General features: G+C 37.9%; 1 protein-coding gene across 5 annotated transcripts in view; it reads left to right on the top strand.

Moving 5' to 3' along the window:
- The window catches only part of CACNB4 (calcium voltage-gated channel auxiliary subunit beta 4), a 255,237-nt gene extending 236,912 nt beyond the window's left edge, over nt 1-18,325 (top strand). For all 5 annotated transcript variants that reach the window (XM_007183074.3, XM_007183075.2, XM_007183076.2 and 2 more), the window contains 2 exons: nt 8,738-8,923; nt 11,672-18,325. In XM_007183074.3, coding sequence (XP_007183136.2) covers nt 8,738-8,923; nt 11,672-11,932 — 447 coding nt within the window. In that variant the 3' untranslated portion in view covers nt 11,933-18,325. The remainder of the gene's footprint in view (nt 1-8,737; nt 8,924-11,671) is intronic.
- The last annotated feature ends 3,088 nt before the right edge of the window (nt 18,326-21,413 follow it).

Raw genomic sequence — 21,413 nt, 5'->3', positions numbered from 1 at the left:
TAGACATTGTCAAATGCCCCTTAGGGAAAAACATCACTCCTGGTTGAGAACCACTGGTTTAGATGAATATCTACATAAGTTTTGGTTAATAATGTTATAAGAAGTCTCAGTAAGTGATTCCTTGAGATGCATTTCAGGTGAATTGAACTTGTTCCTTTTTAATTTGATCTTTTTATGAGAATGAGTTTATTAACGTTTATTCCTAATAATTACTAGAGAAAATAACTTGTGTCTTATTAAAATTGATGTATTTTAGCTGCTGAGACAGTTGATAGTTGAGTATGTATACAGTACATGTTTCATCTGAAATAGCTGGAACCAAGAAAAGATACCTGCACTTAAATGCACATAATACTGTGAGCTGCCTTAGGTTGTGTCCTCGTGTCAGGAATCTCCAACAGCCTCATGCACTGCGAAGGCAGCTTTACCCTGTCATTATTTCAGCAGGATAAACACTTCCTTGTTTTGTTTTGTTTTTTGTTTTTTTTTTAAACTTTTTTTTTTTAATTTATTTATTTTTTTATTTATTTTTGGGTGTGTTGGGTCTTCGTTTCTGTGCGAGGGCTTTCTCTAGTTGCAGCGAGTGGGGGCCACTCTTCATCGCGGTGCGTGGGCCTCGCACTGTCGCGGCCTCTCTTGTTGCGGAGCACAGGCTCCAGACGTGCAGGCTCAGTAGTTGTGGCTCACGGGCCTAGTTGCTCCGTGGCATGTGGGATCTTCCCAGACCAGGGCACGAACCCACGTCCCCTGCATTGGCAGGCAGACTCTCAACCACTGCTCCACCAGGGAAGCCCCACTTCCTTGTTTTATATAATTGGTTTGATAACCTGGAATTCTAAACAAGCAGTCTGGATAAGCAAGGTTACCTTGAATTTAATATTTTCTAAACACTCTTTACATTATTAAACATGTTCATTTAATATTGTTTGAATAGCATTTGTAATGCTAAGAAGGAATTGCACACTCTATTTTGGCATTCACGAAAAGAATCTTTGGATTATAAAAACCAGTAGTAGTCTCAAAATGTATCTGCATTTGTCCCTACCCTACTTCAAGACCATAATTATCATTTTCATCCAAAGACGGGTGATCACTGTGTCATTTGAGTTCCTCTAGGAGAATTTGCAACTTGCTAAATTGGCCACTGCGTCTCCAATCTGAAAAGTCAGCAAATTACACTGGTGGAATCTCACATTGCTAAGAAATTAAAGGCGGCAGTCTTTAGAAAGGGAAGTCTAAAAGAGTACTGAAAAAAGTTGACTCTCTCTAGCCAGAAAAATGAACTCAGGGACTATTGAAGCAAAAAGGGAACTTGAAAAGCACCCTGTGTAGTATTTCCTGGAGCGTGTTCTTCCCACTACAGGTTCCATATGCAATGTCAACAGGTGGAAAGCACTTTGGTACCAAAAATGTTTGAGAAAACACCTAAGTAAACAAACGTAGACTGGTTTCTTTACAACAAGAGCCTTAATGTGCTAATGAGCATTTTATCTCTCCGTTAGGATAGGTCGTGTACAGTGCTTCCCCTGAATTTTGACTATAGAACCATTTTAGTGTTTCATGGCACAGTTCTAAGGAAAGACTGATCATGTTACAAATGAGGGGACTGAAACCAAGAGAGGTGAACTGGCTTTCCAAAGGTCATGCACCTTGGGCAAAGCCAGCGTAAGATCTCTGTCTCCTCATCTAGCAAGACTTTAGAGAGTGAATGGCAACAGGCGGGCTATTATGTATTCTCCTGTAGAGAGAATCACGGGTTTCATGGGTGAGGCTTCTTCTAAGAGTGGGGTCAGCAAACTTTTTCAGTAAAGAGCCATATAGTAAATATTTTAGGCTCTGTGGGCCATGTGGTCTTCTTCACAAAACTACACAACTCTGCCTTGGTAGGAGGAAAGCAGCCACACACAGTATGTAAACAAATACAAGTGTTCCAGTCAAATTTTGTTTATAGAAGCAGGAGGCAGGCCCAATGTAGCCAGCCCACCAAAGCTGCCATCCTTGTTCTAGGACAAGGTTCTGGTTACCTATTTCTGTGCAACGAACTACCCCAAAACTTAGTGACTTCAAATGACAACCATTTGGTGGTACTCAGCTGGTGGCTGACCTGGTTCCTTAGCAGGAATGGTTGGAAGGCTGGGCTCAGCCAGCTCCTCTCCCTCTCCGCGTGGTCTCAGGGCTCTTGCACGTGATCCTTCCAACAGGAATATGAGCTTCTTACATGGCAGCTCCCAGGGCTCCAAGAGCAAGTATTCCACTCCCTTTAACTTAGATACTGGGCTTGGATATTGGCTCAGTATCCCTTCCACAGCCTTCTGCTAGTCAAGGGAACCTAGAGGCTGCTCAGATTCAAGGAGAGGGGACATAAACCCTCCGTCTCTATGCAGGGAGTGTCAGAGAACTTGTAGCCATTTTTAATCTGCCACAGACAGAAAGATGAGCTGGGAGGATGGGCTACTGAATAGTTCTACTCTGGAAGAGGGAGGAACTTTCCTTCATTGCCTGCTCTGGATTCACAGAAGAAAAGTTGGGATGCAGACAGAAAAGGGGTTTGTGAGACTAGAACCCATAAGCCCTTTTCATATATGTATTTTTATATGACCAGCCTGAATTTGCATTTGGAATAGCCTTCTGTACCCTATAGTGTTGGATTTCATTTTGCTTCTACCAGGTATTGGTGCCCTTTTCCTTTTCAGAGAAGTTGAAAATAGTACATTTTAAGAAGCGCGAAGTTCAAATTGCCCCAGTACTATGGTCACAAGAGCTACGTAATGCATGGTGAGAAAAGCAGATAGGCAGACAATTGAATATATAAATGAAATGTAATCCTTTAATCCTACTTAGCTACAAGCTGGTTTGTGTTACCAAAAGCTGACCCTGGTTCTTTGAGCTCTGTAATTTTTCTGTGCTTGTAAAATGACATTGATTGCTCTCTCTGCTAGAGGGGAGTGTCTCCTCCACAGTCTTGCAAACCTCTAACATTACAGTAACCATGGTCATTCTCTTCTATCACTCTTCATTTTCCATTGCTGAATGGACTCAGATTTATTAAACACAGGAACTCTGAAGTGAGTGACGGTGCTCAGTATCCTATCACAATAGTATTGCTATCATGGTAGTAATTTTCCACCGCCCTTTTCCAGTAATTTTATTTAAATTATTTAGAATTGGGTGAATTCACCTACCTGAAGCGCCATCCCCATTGGTGCATTCATTATTACAAAGCCTCTGGATGGTCATAGTTTAATTCACAACATTACTTTTGAAAAAAGAGAATAATTGATTTTAGATGTTTCCTTCATGAAACAAGGCCACATGGGATCTAGTTTCTCTCAGTCCTAAGGCGACTACTCTTGCAGGAATTTCAGCCACCCAACTTAGATATACCGAGTTAAGGATACTTCAATACTATGATTTAAAGCATTGGATTAATATGGACTTAACAAAAACACTGGGTGCCTTTTCTGCAGACAGTAGCATGGGTAAATGTTGTTATAATCTTTGAAGAGTAAGAGTGGACAGGATGGGAGTTCCCTGGTGGTCCAGTGGTTAGGACTCAGAGCTTTCACTGCCATGGCCCCAGATTTAATCCCTGGTCAGGGAACTAAGATCCCACAAGCCACACAGCGCGGCCAAATAAATAAATAAATAAAAAGCAGGACCATCTTTAAAAAAAAAAGAACGGACCGGATAGATGGGTGTGGTGAGGAAAATGTGGTTGGGTTCAGAATGAATGTCACGGATCATTAAAAGAGAAGAACTAGAAGGGATCAAAGTCACTGTATTCTTTGCCTCCATGTTTTCCCCCACTTATCAGTGGCAGGAATTCTGATTGTCTTTCCCTTTTGGCTCATTAAAGTGGAAACTGTGCCTGAAACTAACTGCTAGAGCCCCATTGATATTGGTAGGCTTTCCTTTATCCCCATGAGATCTCCTAAATCTTTCAAAATCCCTTTAACTTAGAGTTTCCTATCACTAGTTGACCAGTGAGTTGAGTACTCAGGAATTCAAAAGCTTTAATAATATAAAGAATACAATTTTGATATGAAAGAAACATTGGTTGGTTATTTTATAATTAGCATTGCATATTTGCCATTCAGCCATATTATTTCACTGAATAGTACTTGCCAGTCTTTTTTTTTTTTTTTTTAATGGTGGCAGATTCAGGATCTCTATATTCCAATAACAAAGAAGTAAAAGTATGCTCACCCCTATTATTTCTTTTTTCCACTTAGAAATAGGAAAGATGCCCCATGTGAGGTTTTATCTCTGCACAACAAACAAATGTAAAGCAATGCATATACCATGGGAGAGTTTGTATATATTTAATCCCCTGGCTAGCTAATATTCAGTAATGCACCAACTTTTTAAAAAAGTTAAGATTAAACTGCAAAATTAATTTCTAAGTTTCATAAACTTTTTATTTAAAAATGTTTAATAACAACTCCTAGATAAAACATATAAGAAATTATGTTTGCTTTAATGAGATTCTCCCTCTTTGCTAGCAAGTATATATTTCACAGTCATAAAGAAAGACGTGCCCACTCTCTCTATATCTTCCCTCCCAAGAGAATGTAAAAGAAATAAATGGAACCTGTTCCAGTTGTCAATGTAGGAACTGAAATGTGCTCCATTTTTTCTAAAAATTAGGGTGACTGACCATTCCATTTCTCCCCAGTTTTCCAGATTTTGGCACTGATAGTCCCAAGTACCCAGAAACACTCAGTCCCCGGCAAACCAGGATGGTTGGTTGCTCTAATTCAGGTGCCTTCCTTAGGAACGTTTGTGATACTCTGTGAATGATGAACTAGACAGATCTTTAAATACTTAAAAAAATTTTTTTAAACTATTGCAAATTTTCTTCATTCCCATTTTATTCAGCTTCAATCTTTCCCTTTCTTCCCTGTCATTTTTGTTCTCTGGACCACTGGATAAGCTAGAGGTATGTTTTTCACTCTTGTTATTTCTAATGCTTTAGTTTTTCATTTTTCTGAAAGAGGTTGTCCAGAAAAGGGACCTACTCTGCCTGGTTTTCTGGTGATTTGTTTTGACTCCTCTGTTCACTCCTTATTTACTTTGGAAGCCACATTATTTCTGCCCACCTCAGCTGAAGAAAATATCCCATCACAAAATGTCAGAGGCATGTGCTGTGTCTGTCAGTGCTTTGAAAACAGCTCAGTGTTACCCTTATCTCCGGCAGTCCCAAGAGCATGGTATCACTGAGTGGGTAATTGTTCACTGCCCGTGACTGTCCCATTACCCACACCCTCTTCTCCTGATTAGATAGCTCTCTGCATCCATATCCCATGCTGGAGGCTTCATGTATTACACAGTAAGGAGCTAGCTAGGCTTGAACATATTTTTTTTTAAATAAATTTATTTATTTTATTTATTTATTTTTGGCTGCGTTGGGTCTTCATTGCTGCGCCGGGGCTTTCTCTAGTTGTGGTGAGCGGGGTCTACTCTTCGTTGGAGCACTCGGGCTTCTCATTGTGGTGGCTTCTCTGTTGCAGAGCACAGGCTCTAGGCACGCAGGCTTCAGTAGTTGTGGTGCATGGGCTTCAGTAGTTGTGGCGCACGGGCTCAGTAGTTGTGGCACGCAGGCTCAGTAGTTGTGGCTCACAGGCTGTAGAGCACAGGCTCAGTAGCTATGGCGAAGGGGCTCAATTGCTCCGCGGCATGTGTGATCTTCCTGGACCAGGGCCCGAACCCGTGTCCCCTGCATTAGCAGTCAGATTCTTAACCACTGCACCACCAGGGAAGCCCAAACTTTTAAATTTATGAAAAATTGCCGAAGCTGGTTTGCATAATTCATTTGGCTGCTTTTCATTGAATTTCTCTTTGTATAATTAAAAAAAAATTTTTTTTTCTCCCTTATCCTCATTTCCTAACACTCTGGTCTAATCAGCTGTGTTATTTCCTAAGCAGTTGAAAAGAAAAATTGTCACAGATACCCAGGCTGTGAGATTCCTCTTAGTTGGAAATAAGCTGCATATGTCAGTATTCATTCAGAGGCTGAAATCTGCTTTGCTCTGTGATTTTGAAAGCCTAAAAGCAATTTCAGATCATCTTCTATCATATAGCTGTCTTTTTAGCAGTGCAAAAGCTTAGTTTCCTAGAAATGATTGAGGCTTCAGCAAACAGCCATGTGCTGATATATACAAATTGTATCCATTGGCAAAGAGAAGTACTTTATTAAAACTGCTTGTAATTAAGTATATGTTTAATTGTGTCTGAATCCCTGACCATGTAACATGTGGAACAGCCAGGGAGATAGAACTCTCTTTCAAATCACACTCTGCAATGAGGGCTGCTTACCTTGTTTTGCCCTCTCTGGACTTTGCGATCCTGGCTGTAATAGTTAGAACCCTCAGTCCAAGTGTCCCTGGAGGGTTCATTAACTTGGGACCTTATGAAAGCAAGAAAATGACTTGTTGAGATTACACATTGTTGAGATCCCACATTAAAGAATGAGATCTACCTAATTGAATTATACAGTTAACATAAATAACACTATGTAAACAGCAGACTCCAGAACAAATACAGTCTAGAATTTGTGGACGATTTTAGCCTGGAGTGGGTGACAGAGTGGTCCCTTGTTCCAGTGCCATGCGGTTTCCTCTTTCTTCTTCCTGTGTCATCTGTCCGAGTCTGTGCACGCCCTTTGGAATGGGGCTGTTCTTGTTCCACTCAAGTTAGCACTGCAATGCTATCAGAGGATGCAATGTGTGTATCAGAGCATTAGGGACATTTCTCAGAGTCTATATTTGTAACTGTTGACGGCTCAGATTAATGGGGGGAGGGAGCTTTTGATTGCAGGAGACAGACACTCCCTTGATTTGCTTTAGTGGAAAGAGGATTTATTGTAAGGATGTATGTTGACTGACACTGTAGGAACTAGCTGTTTTCCTATTCTCTCATGGGCTCTATCGTCTCTTCCGTTGTGTCTTTGCCCCTCTTTGTCTGTTTTATTCTCTTCCCTCTGCAGATAGAATTCTTTGACTTATAATTTTCTCTCCCTCATATATTTAACTTTCACATATCTCTCTGGGCCTCCTTCTAAATCCAGAACTTTAAGCTGCAGCTCTGAACATTCACTGGCTCAGTCTCTGTTGTTCTGAATTAAAGTCCCGGTGTGATGTAGGATATTATGGATTTTAATACTTGTCTCTCCCCTGAGACTGGATGCTTCTTGAGCATAGGGATGAAGCCTGTTTTCTTTGCCACAGTATACCACAATGCCTAGCACAGAATAGGTACCGAGTAAACATTTTATGAATGAATAAAATATGCAAAAACCCATCTGAAATCCACTAATAAGTGTTCTTGTGGGGGAAAGGTTTCTACATGACTTCAACTGGCTGAGTCTTCTCAAACACCAGTCGGTTTAGACTGAAGCCACCTTATTCCTTTCCTAGTTGCTAAGCGTATCTCACTGCTCCAAGGACTTCGAAACTGCTTTGCAAATTAGGGTCAAAATGTTCAGTAAAGATCAACGTGATGAAAACATTCAAAGAGTAAATGTTGGGAGAGAGATTGTTTCCATGGTGACTTCTGCTTCAGGGAGCCCTCGTGCTGATGAGAGTGAGTCAGCTGACCCACCACCAACTCAGAGTCATCCAGTTGTTACAAACCTACAATCCACCTGCCGCATCAAGTGTTGATGGCAGTAACCCTGTATTTGATTCATTACTGGGAGCTCCTTCTTTGGGTAAAATGAGCTTGTAAAAGCAGGTGGAAGTGGTGCAAGAGGGAAGGAGTGGATTCAGCGGCTGAAAGTCGGGGGTGTGCTTTCACTTACCCGTGGAATGGCTTTTCTCTTTATGAGGTGCCACGGTTATCTGACTGTCCCTCCAGGGAATCTGTGTCCCAGTTATATTCTGTGTTCCTGACCACACTGCAGTGACAGAGGGGCCACTCTGCTCCTTTGGGGCAGAAGAACAACTTCCTGATTATAGAACAGGTGTTGGACAAAGTCCTTACTGACAGAAACATGGACCCCAGATACTTCTTGGGTGAACTACCCCCCAACTCCCTGCCTACCATCGCTGCAATCAAGTATTCATTCTTGTTCTTTTTTAACCATTTCACACAATGATCCTCTGGTAGCAGAAGTCACTATACTGTGGTTTTCTACTATTGATCCTAAACCTTTCGTATTGCTTTACCACGAGACAGATAACAGATAACATTTTCACCAACATTCTAAAAATTACCTAAGTAAATGTTATTTCCTCCAACATAGTTACTTTGGGAGATGAAATGTTTATTCCAGTGATACATTTGTTACCGAAACATTTCTAGAACTCCTCTTTCAGTACCATTAACTTGCTTCTCTCTTATTCTGAAGTATAATTCAAAACTTCTATATAGTATATAAAAGGATATATTCAGTAAGTATCTATAGGAATATATGGATAAAGATGTGAATACATATGTGTTTTCACTCTATTCTCCTTAGAACACTTTTACATGTACCTCATCTTTCTTTTTTCTAAATAATGAAAGATCCAAATATTTGATGAGCTTTCCCATTTTTATGTGACTGTCCAAATTTGTGCAAGGTTAACTGTGCAGTTCTTCACTTGACTTTAACTTTAGCAACTGCCAGTACAGCCCCTCAAGTCTGATATTTGCTACTGGACATTAGAAACAATATTATCCGCGTGCAGTGAAATTTTAGGTTTCATTGCCTAAAACCTGAAGTAGAAATAAAATGGATTTTCCTTGTCATCTACAGGAAATGTTTGATGTTATACTGGATGAAAACCAGCTGGAGGACGCGTGTGAACATCTGGGAGAATACCTTGAGGCCTACTGGCGTGCCACTCACACGACCAGTAGCACCCCCATGACCCCACTGCTTGGAAGGAATTTGGGCTCAACAGCACTCTCACCATATCCCACAGCAATTTCTGGGTTACAGGTAGTGTCACTTGTGCTCTTACAACCTTACGTTTAAGGTTCTATAGGAAACTTGATTGAGATGGAGACTGGGAGTGGCCTAGAGAACCATGCGTTACTATATTAAAAATCTAAAGTATTGCCTAATCGTGTAGACTATTTTACATTTTTACAAACTCAGATCACTTTGGTTCATATACTTGCTCTGAAGTCTTGGCAACAAAATTCTTCAGATTCACATCTTTTGGCTACATTGATTCTAACAGATACAGACTATTTTACATTTTTACAAACTCAAAAAGTGTTACCTAATCATGATCTGCCCTAGACAAAGTTACCCTGAGAGTGGCGTTTTCCTTAGAACTTTGTTCTCTGTTCATTTATAATGGCTTTTACCTAGGTAAATTCATCCCTCCTATGTCTAAACCCTGCTAAGAAACTTTCTACCTACAACTGTCCATTACCTCTCTATTGTCACTTCTTAAGGGTTATACAGTGGTGGCAGTGCCAGGCACAGGGCTAGCTAAGTAAGGTATGTGAGACAGATGGACCTTATGGCCACCCTTACCTAATCCTTCCCCCCAAGGCTGCGGGGCCTGTCCCCTAGCTTGCCCAAACAGAACATGCACATAAGTAGAGTCGCCTTGTTTGGAAACAGTCGTGAATCCCTGAGTTTTCATAGGGGTGGGCAGGGCCCACCTCGGTCATCGGCTATGGCCAGTGTCCTTTAGGGAAGCTGGGGATGAGTGTAGGAGCAGGAGGCTTGCTCTCCTGCTGTTCTGGTGCTGCACTCAGGGCTAGATGTGGGGAGCCGGAGGCATTATGATACAAAGTGAATCTTGCCTTCCTCCATCAATTATTATGTACCATCTACCAAGCCGCTGCTGGAATGTGGCCAAACCCCCAGCTGACTGAGGAACAGGTAGTCAGCTGAGCTCTCGTGCATCACGACTAGTTCTGTATTAATGGGTTATAATGATAGTCATAATTGTAGATCATATAGAGTTAACTCTGAGATAAATGGCACTCTCTCAAATGTTATTTTAACTGTATTACTCTTTTACAAAATTGCATCTTTGTAAGCAAAAAACTGCCATGTAAATGGATAGCTTTCAAGGCTGGAAATGAACTTGGGAAACGGGCTATTATAATATGCAGAGTATATATGTGTGCACTGGGGCTCTTTCTTTCCTTGTTTCACTGCCTGCCTGCTGATCCGAGTGTGGCATTCCACTGACTGGTTTGGGTTGGCTCCGAATTGTACATTGTAGGGTGAGAAACGGATTCATGAAGCAATATGCTTCCACCTACACTAGTAGGTGGAAATGAAATGTTGCACTTTGTTTATGAATATAACACTCCTGACTTATCACCTCCAAGACATCCACGTAGAGTGCTTCTCCCAGTTTCACTTGAGTTACTGTGGTACCCTTTATCCTGGAGCCTATTTCTCCTAGTAACCATGGGCACTTAATTGTGAGACCCCTGGTTGGGGCTCCCGGCACAGGCTGTGACTGTTGAATGAGCTTCCTGCTGTGTGCAGGTGAGTGTCCTTTAGAGGAAATGCATCTGGGTCTTTGGTTTCATCAGCATCCCGTTTCTTAACTGAGGTGACCTACCTAAGCAGGTAGACACAGCTATGATACATGTTTTCCCATGATTTGAAGAAAAACGTTAATAGCCTTTTCTGAGTGCTCAAATAAGTGTCTGAAGATATTAATTTCAAGTAATGGTATTAGAGGAATTTAGTTTATATTCTGAAGATTATTTTTGCAGGACATTTCAGTTGAGGAAGCAAGAATTGTAAATATATCAATTCACTGGCTCTATAATTATTGTGTACTTCTTTGGAGAGAATGTTGCTGAGTCTTACATTTATGTAGGATTTAGAAACAAATATTTTATGGGTAGCACAAATCATAATTTTATTAAAATATTTTTAAAAGGTATCAGGAACATTCAGCTAATAAAGATGAAGTGTGTGACTTTAGGAGGAGAAAGGTTTTATCAGTTCAAGAGAGGAATAAAATAACAGATGCTGGGCTTCCCTGGTGGCGCAGTGGTTGAGAATCTGCCTGCTAATGCAGGGGACGCGGGTTCGAGCCCTGGTCTGGGAAGATCCCACATGCCACGGAGCAGCTGGGCCCGTGAGCCACAGCTACTGAGCCTGCGCGTCTGGAGCCTGTGCCCCGCAACGGGAGGGGCCGCGATAGTGAAAGGCCCGCGCACCGCGATGAAGAGCGGTCCCCGCACCGCGATGAAGAGTGGCCCCCACTTGCCGTAACCAGAGAAAGCCCTCGCACGAACCGAAGACCCAACACAGCCAAAAATAAATAAATAAATAAATAAAGTAGCTATAAAATTAAAAAAAAAAAAAAAATAAATAACAGATGCTATTCTGAACTTTAACTTATTTCCCAACAGTAAAATAATCCTCATTTTGCAATAGAAGTGGAATTATTAGGCCTTCGTAAATATATTAAGTTCCATTCAGCAGCTAACTTTAAATTCTATGTTTTTAATAGGAAGCATAATTATGCAGTATTATGTAATTAAATTCATAAACTACCAGCACTTTGGCATCTTTGCATGTTGTGTCCCAAATACATAAGACCAGGTATTTCGAGCAGACCATTTGTACATCAGAATGTTTTATTGAGTCAGATATTTAGCATCTTATTGTCCAGATCCTACTGTTGTACATACATTTGCATGTTCTAGATGAATGAAGCTGATGTAATTTAACCAGTGAACCATCTGATATTTTTAGAGTCAGCGTATGAGGTACAGCAACAACTCCACAGAGAACTCTCCAATTGAAAGGCGAAGTCTAATGACCTCTGATGAAAATTATCACAATGAAAGGGCTCGGAAGAGTAGGAACCGCTTGTCTTCCAGTTCCCAGCATAGCCGAGATCATTACCCTCTCGTGGAAGAAGATTACCCTGACTCATACCAGGACACTTACAAACCTCATAGGAACCGAGGATCGCCTGGGGGATATAGCCATGACTCTCGACATAGGCTTTGAGTCTGCAGAAACAAACAAAATATTCATCTGTTGACAATTTGCCATTGCACTGCTAGGATACAACCAATCATCTTAACTCGGCAACTACAGCACAGTATTGACTGTGCTTATGGGCTGCTGTCATTGATACTAAGAAGGGGCAAAAAGAAAAAAAAAAAAAAAAAAGTGTACATTATGCCCTTAAGTCTAGATGGATGTTAGATGCCCAATCATAGAGATATTTTTAAGTGCAACATTTACATAACAGTACCTTTTGTTTTCTTCATTAGGTTTAGACACATCAATTTGTAATTTAAGGTACTTATCAAGGCACATATAAAATAATTTCCCATGCTGGAAATTCCAAATGACCAGTTCCAGTTGGAACCAATTTATAAACCAATTCCTGTTGGAATTTGGGTGAATTGACTAGAAAGTCTACTTGAGCATGTTGTAATCAATTTAAAAATCTGAAAAAAAAAAAAAGAAACTAATCAATAAAATCAAAATACCAATAGAAGCCAAAACCAGCTATGGTATTTATTTGCTGGAGACTAAATTTACACTTAAAGTTGGAATGTATAAACATTTTAATATATGTTAACGTTGCCAGATGGCTTTTCAAACTTACCAAATGTATTGATAGTGCAAAAAAAAATCTCAAATTAATGCAGAAATTCTACAGTCTCCTCAGATTTTAATATTTTTATTTCTTTTCTGGCACAGCTGTTGTATTCAAAGTGTTTTGCTTTTTGTTTAGTCACAACTGTTAGCTTGTTTGAAGTTGGCAAAAAAAAAAACCTCAAAATTTCTTTAGCAGTGAGAGAGAATAGTAAAGAGAAGCCCAATCATAGCTGGTTATGTGAGATGGAAAATGGGGTGTTGTTTCCCCTTTAATCAATCTGAGCACAACTACATACATTCAGGAATCTGAAGTCAGACAGTAAGAATGGGCACAGATCCTCCTGAGTGCAAGGCTAAACATCTCCAGATGGGATTTCACCTATCCCACTTACCACAAATACGGGTTCCGTGTTCACCGCCAGCACAATTGAGTATCTTTCCATTGCTTCACTCAGTCTCTGTCTTTGAATATCTGAATGTTCTAGCCCTTCACCAAATTCTTTATAATCATGCTAAGGATTTTTTGTTTTACATGGACACACTGAATTTTGATATTGAAAGCTGCGTTTATACAAAATGAATAATTGAAAAACTGTGAAAACGAATTTACAAGCTTGCAGTAAAAAAATAAACTTGTAGATTCAGAATAGATTTGTTTACTAAAATTGTATCATTTTTATTGCAGAGAATTATAAAGCATTTGAAGATTGAACTGCTTTATTTCTAATGAACACTCCTCTTTACCTATTAAGTCTTCACAGTTTTTCCAGTGACTATAATTACAGAATCAGTGACCTTATGTCTCCAATAATCAAGGAAGCCTTAGATTCACTATGATCCAAGAAACTATTGAAATTGACCCTTTTATACAATACACAAATGTCTTTAGGAAAAGACTCTTGTTTCTAAGAGTCCGTTTTTCTAAAACTCGCATAGGATCAGGCATAAAAGTCCTTTTCTACTAGTACATGTCATGAAGCCTATTTTTTTTGGAAAACAATAATAATTCATATTCTGTTATCTTATTTCCCCCCATCCAAGCCTTTCAATGTTTAGGCTCTCAAAGCATGCACCAGTTAAATAATTTTCTTGACCATGAAAATAGGTTCCATATTCTTAATTAGTTATGTATATATCTTGAACCTCATTATAACCCCCGCATTCCCTCTCCTCCTGTTATTCACTGTGCATACCCCATTATGAACCTGTTTAGCTGATAATGAGGATGCCTATAATCATGTAAGTTATCGCAAATATTTGATACAATTAAAAAATGTGGGCTCAGTGAATTCTAAAAGTTAACATGTGATACTGGCTTGTGAGGTTCTTTTGTCATCTAGTGAAGCTTACAGAATTTTCAGTTAAGACATTTAAAAGAGCTATATCCATTAGGCACTTTACTAAACATACAACCTGCCATTACTGAATACTTTGTTAGAGCACAGAAGAGCATTTTCCAGCAAACAAATATATTTATTACATGTACAGCACATATTTGCATGAAAAAGAAAACACTAGCCAAAACATTTTTCTATATGCTTTACTGGTTTCTTGTTTGTGCGCATTAAAGTATTTAATTGCAAAGAGTGCACCAAGGTGTTAAACTTAGACTAGACAGCTGTTCAGCTTTTTCTGTAGTAGCATTAGCAATCTGGCCATTTAACTACTTTAAGATATTTACATTTTATGGCAGGTAGCTGTAACAGCATTTACATATATTTCCTAGTCAGCAAGATTACCATATTCTTTCAACTTTTAAAAATCTCTTGTTTTTAATGGCCTCTCAAAGCCTAGTTTCTATGTCCTCTATGTCACGCTGATAGAGAGGTCTACTCAATATCTGTGCACAAAACCAATCTTTCCTTTACCATCAAGTGTCCATACCTGTTTTGCTTTGCATTCTTATTCAAAAGCTAACAATCTTGGAAAGGGTATAATGTATATTTTCTTGATGGATGTACTTAAATTTTTACTTTGATTTAGCATATTCTTTCCCCTTCCTTTTGTAATACGTTATCTTCTCCAAATGAATAAGGGATATGCATTTTCCTTTTTCTTTTTCTTAAGCCTTAGAGTTTATTGTGTAAATGATACTAAAATACAGATATATACTAAATGAAAAGTTTTATTTTTACCAAACACATCAAGCACCTTTGGAAAATACATATTCCATAAATACTTTGTTTTTAACTGATTTCATTTAAAGATTAGCAAATGATAAGCAGGAGAAGCAAGTCTTATAATGTTTTGAGGCTGCTTTAACTTATAGTATAAACCACATATTCTGTAATTTCAGCATATATAATTTCAGAATATGTAAATTACATATTCTGTAATTTCAGTCAGCGAACATGTAACAATGTAGACACATGTGACAATGTGGAAGTGTAGTCTTGGAAAAAAAAGGAATGCGATTTGTCAATCCTGATGTTAATTCTCAAGGCTGTAATGTGACTCCAGTATTGTAATCAACCATGTTATCTTGTTTCCTCCAATATTTAAAGCAACACTTAGAAATGTTTATAAATGACTGATGATTCTCGCTTTTCTTTATACAGTTCTGTTGGAAAGAAAATTGAAATTAACAATTCAGACTGATAGTCTTTCCTAGTAAGAGAGTCTTAATTATGTGACAATATGACATTGCTTAGTTCTTAACGAAATGAATTTTTTAAGTATAAAACAAATTCTGAGAAAATTATTTGTTCCCTTTGAATAATTTCTTAATTACTTTAATTATTATTGTTGTTGTTTGCGAAATGTATTTTTGGAATGTTAACCTCTTTAACATACCTGCATACTTGAACTTGTCTTTTGTGTGAGGGCCTTAAAATTCATAATCGGAAGCTAAAGCAGTGAAAGGGAGGGAGAGAAGGAAATGATGCCAAAATACGGTTTGCAAATTTAAACTCCTTGAATGAACATATCATAAAATGTTGTTGAGACCCAGGATGTCAGTTAAGAATGTTTCTAGGCAACCTTAATTTGCATGCTAGTGTATTTTCTTATTACACAATTTTATTTTGGTATTTGCTAAAAAATAAAAACAAAATAATGCCACTACAGAAATTGCCCTATATATTGATATTTATACTACCTCTTCTCTAGAGAAGACAATCTGTCTTTAAAGAGAAAACACTTTTCAATAAGTAGGGAATTTATTACTCTTACTGCTAACCTTGCTGCAAAGCTAAATGCATAAATTGTTAAAATATACTTTCCCCTTAGATTTTCAACTGTTGACAAAATGCTCTTGTCACCCTTTCATTTCTTCCATGTTAGTGAACTTTTCTTTCAATCAGTTCACAGTTTATCAGGAGACAAGGTAAACATTTAATATGTCAGTAATCATAGGGAACAAGACAAACTGCAAGGAAATTGCTTTTGTGTGCAATTTGTTATAACATCTAGCTCCAAGTCTGAGAGTAGATTCAGAGATTTGATGTTTAAGTGAAGTTGGTTTGCAAATTCAAATTTTGTTGATCCTTGACTTCTCCTATGGACACTTAGCCATTTACTGAGTAGGATCATCTTGGACACTCATGTCCTTGGAACAAACTTCATATCAATGTTTCAAATAAATGAGAATGTACCCCTTATTTCTTTTATATTTCTGCCTGTATTTCTGTCTTTCATGACACTGTTGCATGTTCTTTTCTTTGTTAATTATATAAAATTCATCTTTGAATAACTTTATGAATGAAAACATTATAGGGAATTATGTAATAAAATTTGTTTCATTAGTTCCTCATACCTTTAAACATTAGTTCCTCAACACTTTAAATATTGTTAATTCTGTAACTGTTATTAAGTTACTTACTCAAGCTGTGTCTATAGGGCAGAGAACAGTCCTCTTCTTTTAGATGATAATCATGATCAAACCACTCAATACAATAGTTGTCAGATAGACAACAAGGATAACTTTTTTGTTGTTGACTTAAGCAGTCAAGTTACTTAAAATAGTAAAATTGGTTTATATGAGCAGACAGAGCTACAGCATTCAAAAATTACTTGTTAAAGGTTTCCTTTTTTGTTAAAATGAACTTTCTCAAATGAAACTCATCCTCATGTAGCAAGTATCTCTTTCTACTTGCGGATGGTTTCATACCAAATGCTTCATGTAATTAAGGGACATTATGAGAGGACTAGAAAATATTTCATCAGATAATCTTGACTAAGGGCTGTAACTCCCACTTACCGTGAAAACATAAGTAAGAGTGAATAGTCATGAGTTTGGGGGAGTCATAGTTACATATGAAATTTTCCTTTGTTTCTTTTGATGTATGTAAAATGTTTGTAGAAAGATGGTAGAATATGTTATTAATGAATTTAGAGTGTTTGGGGAATACACTGATGCTTCCTCTTTGAAAATTATAGAGTTAAAATGAGGACTATCTAGGAACCAAAATTGGCAGGCCTCCAGCTTTACAATACTTTGTAAGTGTTCTTGGTTATGTTTTGAACACTTAAATTTCTCAACAAATGGCTATGTCTATATTTATGTAGGGGCCACTCTTGCTCTACTTGCATGCCACTTTCACACATCTTTAACTGAAATCAGTGTGAATTCTGTATGCATATGGGATGTATTTTAAGATGCAGGATCATTAATGCTATATTGTTGCATACTATTTTTTATTTTTCATATGCCTTACAATATTTTCTGGGATGTTATTAAAATGAAAGCATTTTATTGCCAAAATAAACCTGTGTTGTTATTTCTAATCTGCATTAGCAGTAGAAAAATAATGTAGCAAAAACATATATTGTATAGTACAAAATTATAAAAGATATATATTTTGCCAATAATATAAAAAGAGATTGAGGAGAAAGAAGCACATTTGTTATAGCACAAACTTACAACAAAATCCACTGTTAAATTTGGCAGTTGTATTTTTTAAAAGTATATAGATTTAGTTCTAAGTTTTATCAGATTTATTTCATCTACCATCTTTTTAACTTGCTGCTTGATACTTTTCCAGCAATTTACTTCATAGCCTTGCAATCTGTGGATGTAATTTATTTTACTTTATCCCCTTCCATAAAACTTATTAAATTTTATTTTGTGATAAGACTCATACTATATTTACTGTTCTTATTTCTTCTCCTTCAGTAACAACTACAAAAAGTAACAGCAAGTGAACTTATAGGGCTCCTCTGAATTTTGGACATGTTTGAAATGTTTTATATTTTTCACAGCCTACCGTCAGAATGAGAAATAAAGATGTCCCAACAACAACAAAAAAGTATTTAGGGATTCTTCAATTTGTTTTGTACTGAATACCATTTTGAAACATAAGTAAAAGCCATTAGCTGTTTTTTTTGAAAGGGTGGTGGGAGGGAAAAACAGATAAACTTATTAATACTAAAAATAAAAATGGCAAATTGATGTAAAAAGATTTCCCTACTATTCTGAGAGCTGTTGATATCCCAAACTATTGCTATATCTCCAGCTACAAAGTGGAAAAAAAATGCTTTTATCCAGTATTTTTCCTTTCTTTAAATTTTAGTTATTTATTTTGATAATTTACCCCCTTTTATTTTTCTTATATAGGTAAATGTGTAGCATTCTACAAGGCATGCTGGGTAAAATATACTATGCAAATGTGTACAGTGCTGCATGTTTTGTTCTCCCTCTGCTTTAGTGGCTTTAAAGAAAAAAAAAAAGTGTTGTTATTTTTGTGAACCAAAACATTTAACAAAGAAAATGCAGAGTGCATGCATATAGTATCCTAATTTCTATGGATTTGTTTTATGGAATTTAAATGTGTACAAACCAACTGCATTAATTTTTTTTTCTTTTATATAATAAATGAAAAAAACACTGAAACCAGCGTTATACCTCTCCTTTATATTATTCTAGAGATATACTGAAGATATACCGGAAATCAGTAGGTATATTCCTGTACCTTTTATACGAAAAAAAAAGTCTAAACATTTACCCTCAAAACACAGGTTCAATTAAATGACTACTTCCTGAATACTCTGCTAGGTGTTACAAGTGATCGCAAAAGAAGTACTATATTAGGAAAAAGCTTGTAGTTAAATACATACACATACACGCATGTGCGCATGAAATAGAATATATTACAATGTATGTGTGAAATAGGATTGAATACAGTATAGAAAAATAAACTAGATAAACCATATTGTTCACAAGAAACCCCTATATGATTATTTTAACAATTATCAGAAGTTTCCAAAGGTATTTTGTACCTGTAAGAATTCCATGGAGGGCATACAGCTTATGACTTGACATTTCATGTGCTCAGTGTCAAGTGTCCGTGCTATGACTTGATCCGCATTTGACTTTTCTCTCATTGCAGTGCACAGTTCAAAAGAAATGTGTACTATGTTGATTATTACCAATGTATTAGGATTATACAGTGATTTATTATAGCCAAATTATTTCACAAGCATTATCACATTTGATCCATCTGACCCCCCCCAATGGAAAATAGGCGGGGCATAGGTTATTAGACAACTAAAATGAAGATGCCAAAGCTCATTGTAGTCTTTCTCTCTAAAGTACTGTTATCTAAAAATACATATCTTAAATGCTTTTAGGCTGATAGTCATCTGAAGCATACAAAACAAGGCCTGGAATACAGTAAATAGTGACTGAATGAATGGTACCTTGGTTATTGGAGATGTACTATATAAGGCTGCCCCAACTATCAAGGCATTTCAACCAACAATCTGCAAGTCCCAACTGGAAGAACTGCAGCTCACTGCAATCACTCCATCAGCCTGGCCCTGAAGCCACCTTTTGCATCATCAGTGTATCTCCACTAATGAGATAGGTTGTAGAGAGAAGCATCTTGTTTGTCCTGTCATACAACATGCAGATTAGCATAGTGGTTAGACTGTGGCCTCTAACCCTTACCTGGGTTCAAAGCCTAGATCCAGCAGTAACTAGCTATGAGTTTGGGGCAATCACTTAACTTCCCTGTGCCTGTATCTATTTTGGTAGAGTGATTTTTCTTTTGGTTATTGGTCATGTTTTCATGTTTCTTTGAATGTCTACTAATTTTTTTATTGGATTCAAGATATTGCAGATTTTCCACTGTGAATGACTTGATCTTGTCTTCTTGATCTGTAAAGAACTTTGGCCTTGTTTTGATAAACAACTGTGAGTTAGTGTGATCCTTTCAAGGTTTGTTTTTAAGCTCCTTTAGGACTGGTCTAGAGTAAGGCTTATCCTTAGGCTAGTTTAGCTCCTCTTTTAAGATCTCTGGGGTGTCTACTGAATGTCCCATATATTCTGTGTATTCTCTTCACACTGGCTGAAGGGAACTCAAATGATTCCTGGCCCTTTGTAAACTCTGGTAATTACTTGTTTTACAGCTCCCCAGTACTTGTTTATTTCCTCAAGTCATTACTGGCTTGCCTCAGGGGGTTTCATACTGGTTTTATACTACACAGGTACAGATTGATATGCAGCCAAAGACTCAATGCCTCAACCTATGTAGGTTTCGGGAGCTTTTCTCTGGATAGCTTCCTTCTTTCAATCACTCTGCTTTACAAATTCTAGTAGCCTTGATCTCTTGGAATGCTGATCTATGTCTTCATCTCCAGGGAATTGCCAGACTCTATTTGAGTTTCCACTCCCTCTGTAGCTGGCTGGAATTGCCTCCAGGCAGAAAATCCACATAATAATAAAACTTGTCCCATTTGTGTCTCTTATCAGAGATCACAGTCCTATGCTGGGTGTGGGCCGAAAACAGCTGTTTTCTATATTTTGTACAGTTTCCTATTTATTAGTGGTAGGAGGGTAATTCCAGACCATCCCACTCTACATGGAAGCAAAATTCTCTCCAATGACATTTTGCATATCACTATAATCATGAATAAATGAGTCTTTAAAAAGTCTCATAAGGAGTCTGTTTTTACAAATAGCTTCATACCACCCAACAAGCATTCCCAATTACTTCTTTAGTAGTTCCAAATTTGTATTTCACCCATGGATCTTACAGTTGGACAAGATTGTATTAGGAAAATTTCTTCTCCTCCCGCCCGCGCATCCCCCGCCCCTTTTTTTTTCTTTTTTGAGACACTTAGAAAATAAGCTGGGAGACCATCTCCCAACCTATAATGGAGGTTATAAAATATGAAGCCCTAACTTCCCAAGTTAATATGGATATGACACCCATTTAATAAGTTGACAGAGATGTGTGGGGAGTTTGCAAAAAGTTTTAGAGCTGCCAAAAGCATTACCTACAGTGGGCAAGAATGGAAATTGTTTTTTTCTAAATAGCCTAGAGAGTACTTTATTATTTTTTTAGGAATTTATTTATTTATTTATATTTTTGGCTGCATTGGGTCTTTGTTGCTGCACGTGGGCTTTCTCTAGTTGCGGCGAGTGGGGGCTACTCTTCGTTGCGGTGCGTGGGCTTCTCATCACGGTGGCTTCTCTTAATGCAGAGCATGGGCTCTAGGCGTGTGGGCTTCAGCAGTTGTGGCACGTGGGCTCAGTAGTTGTGGCTCACAGGCTCTAGAGCCCATGCTCAGTAGTTGTGGCGCACGGGCTTAGTTGCTCCGCGGCATGTGGGATCTTCCCGGACCAGGCCTCGAACCCTTGTCCCCTACATTGGCAGGTAGATTCTTAACCACTGCGCCACCAGGGAAGCCCGAGAGGACTTTATTATGTAAATATAAACATAACAATCCATAAATTTAAATGGATTAATATAGTAATTTTCTTTCCCTTCATATGTCTCCTCTAAACTTTGTTTCATAATGATAAGCCCCAAAAGAAACCAAAGGACTCTTTCTTGAACAGTTGTTTAAAAAGAGACATGTTTCAGCCCTCAATGCTGCCCTTTGTTTCACAGGTACAAGTTTGCTACAGACAACTACAGAAAACTGTAGACTGTCT

This window comes from Balaenoptera acutorostrata, chromosome 8 (assembly GCF_949987535.1).
Source record: "Balaenoptera acutorostrata chromosome 8, mBalAcu1.1, whole genome shotgun sequence".
Taxonomy (NCBI): Eukaryota; Metazoa; Chordata; class Mammalia; order Artiodactyla; family Balaenopteridae; genus Balaenoptera; species Balaenoptera acutorostrata.
This window is presented reverse-complemented; position numbering and strand designations above follow the sequence as displayed.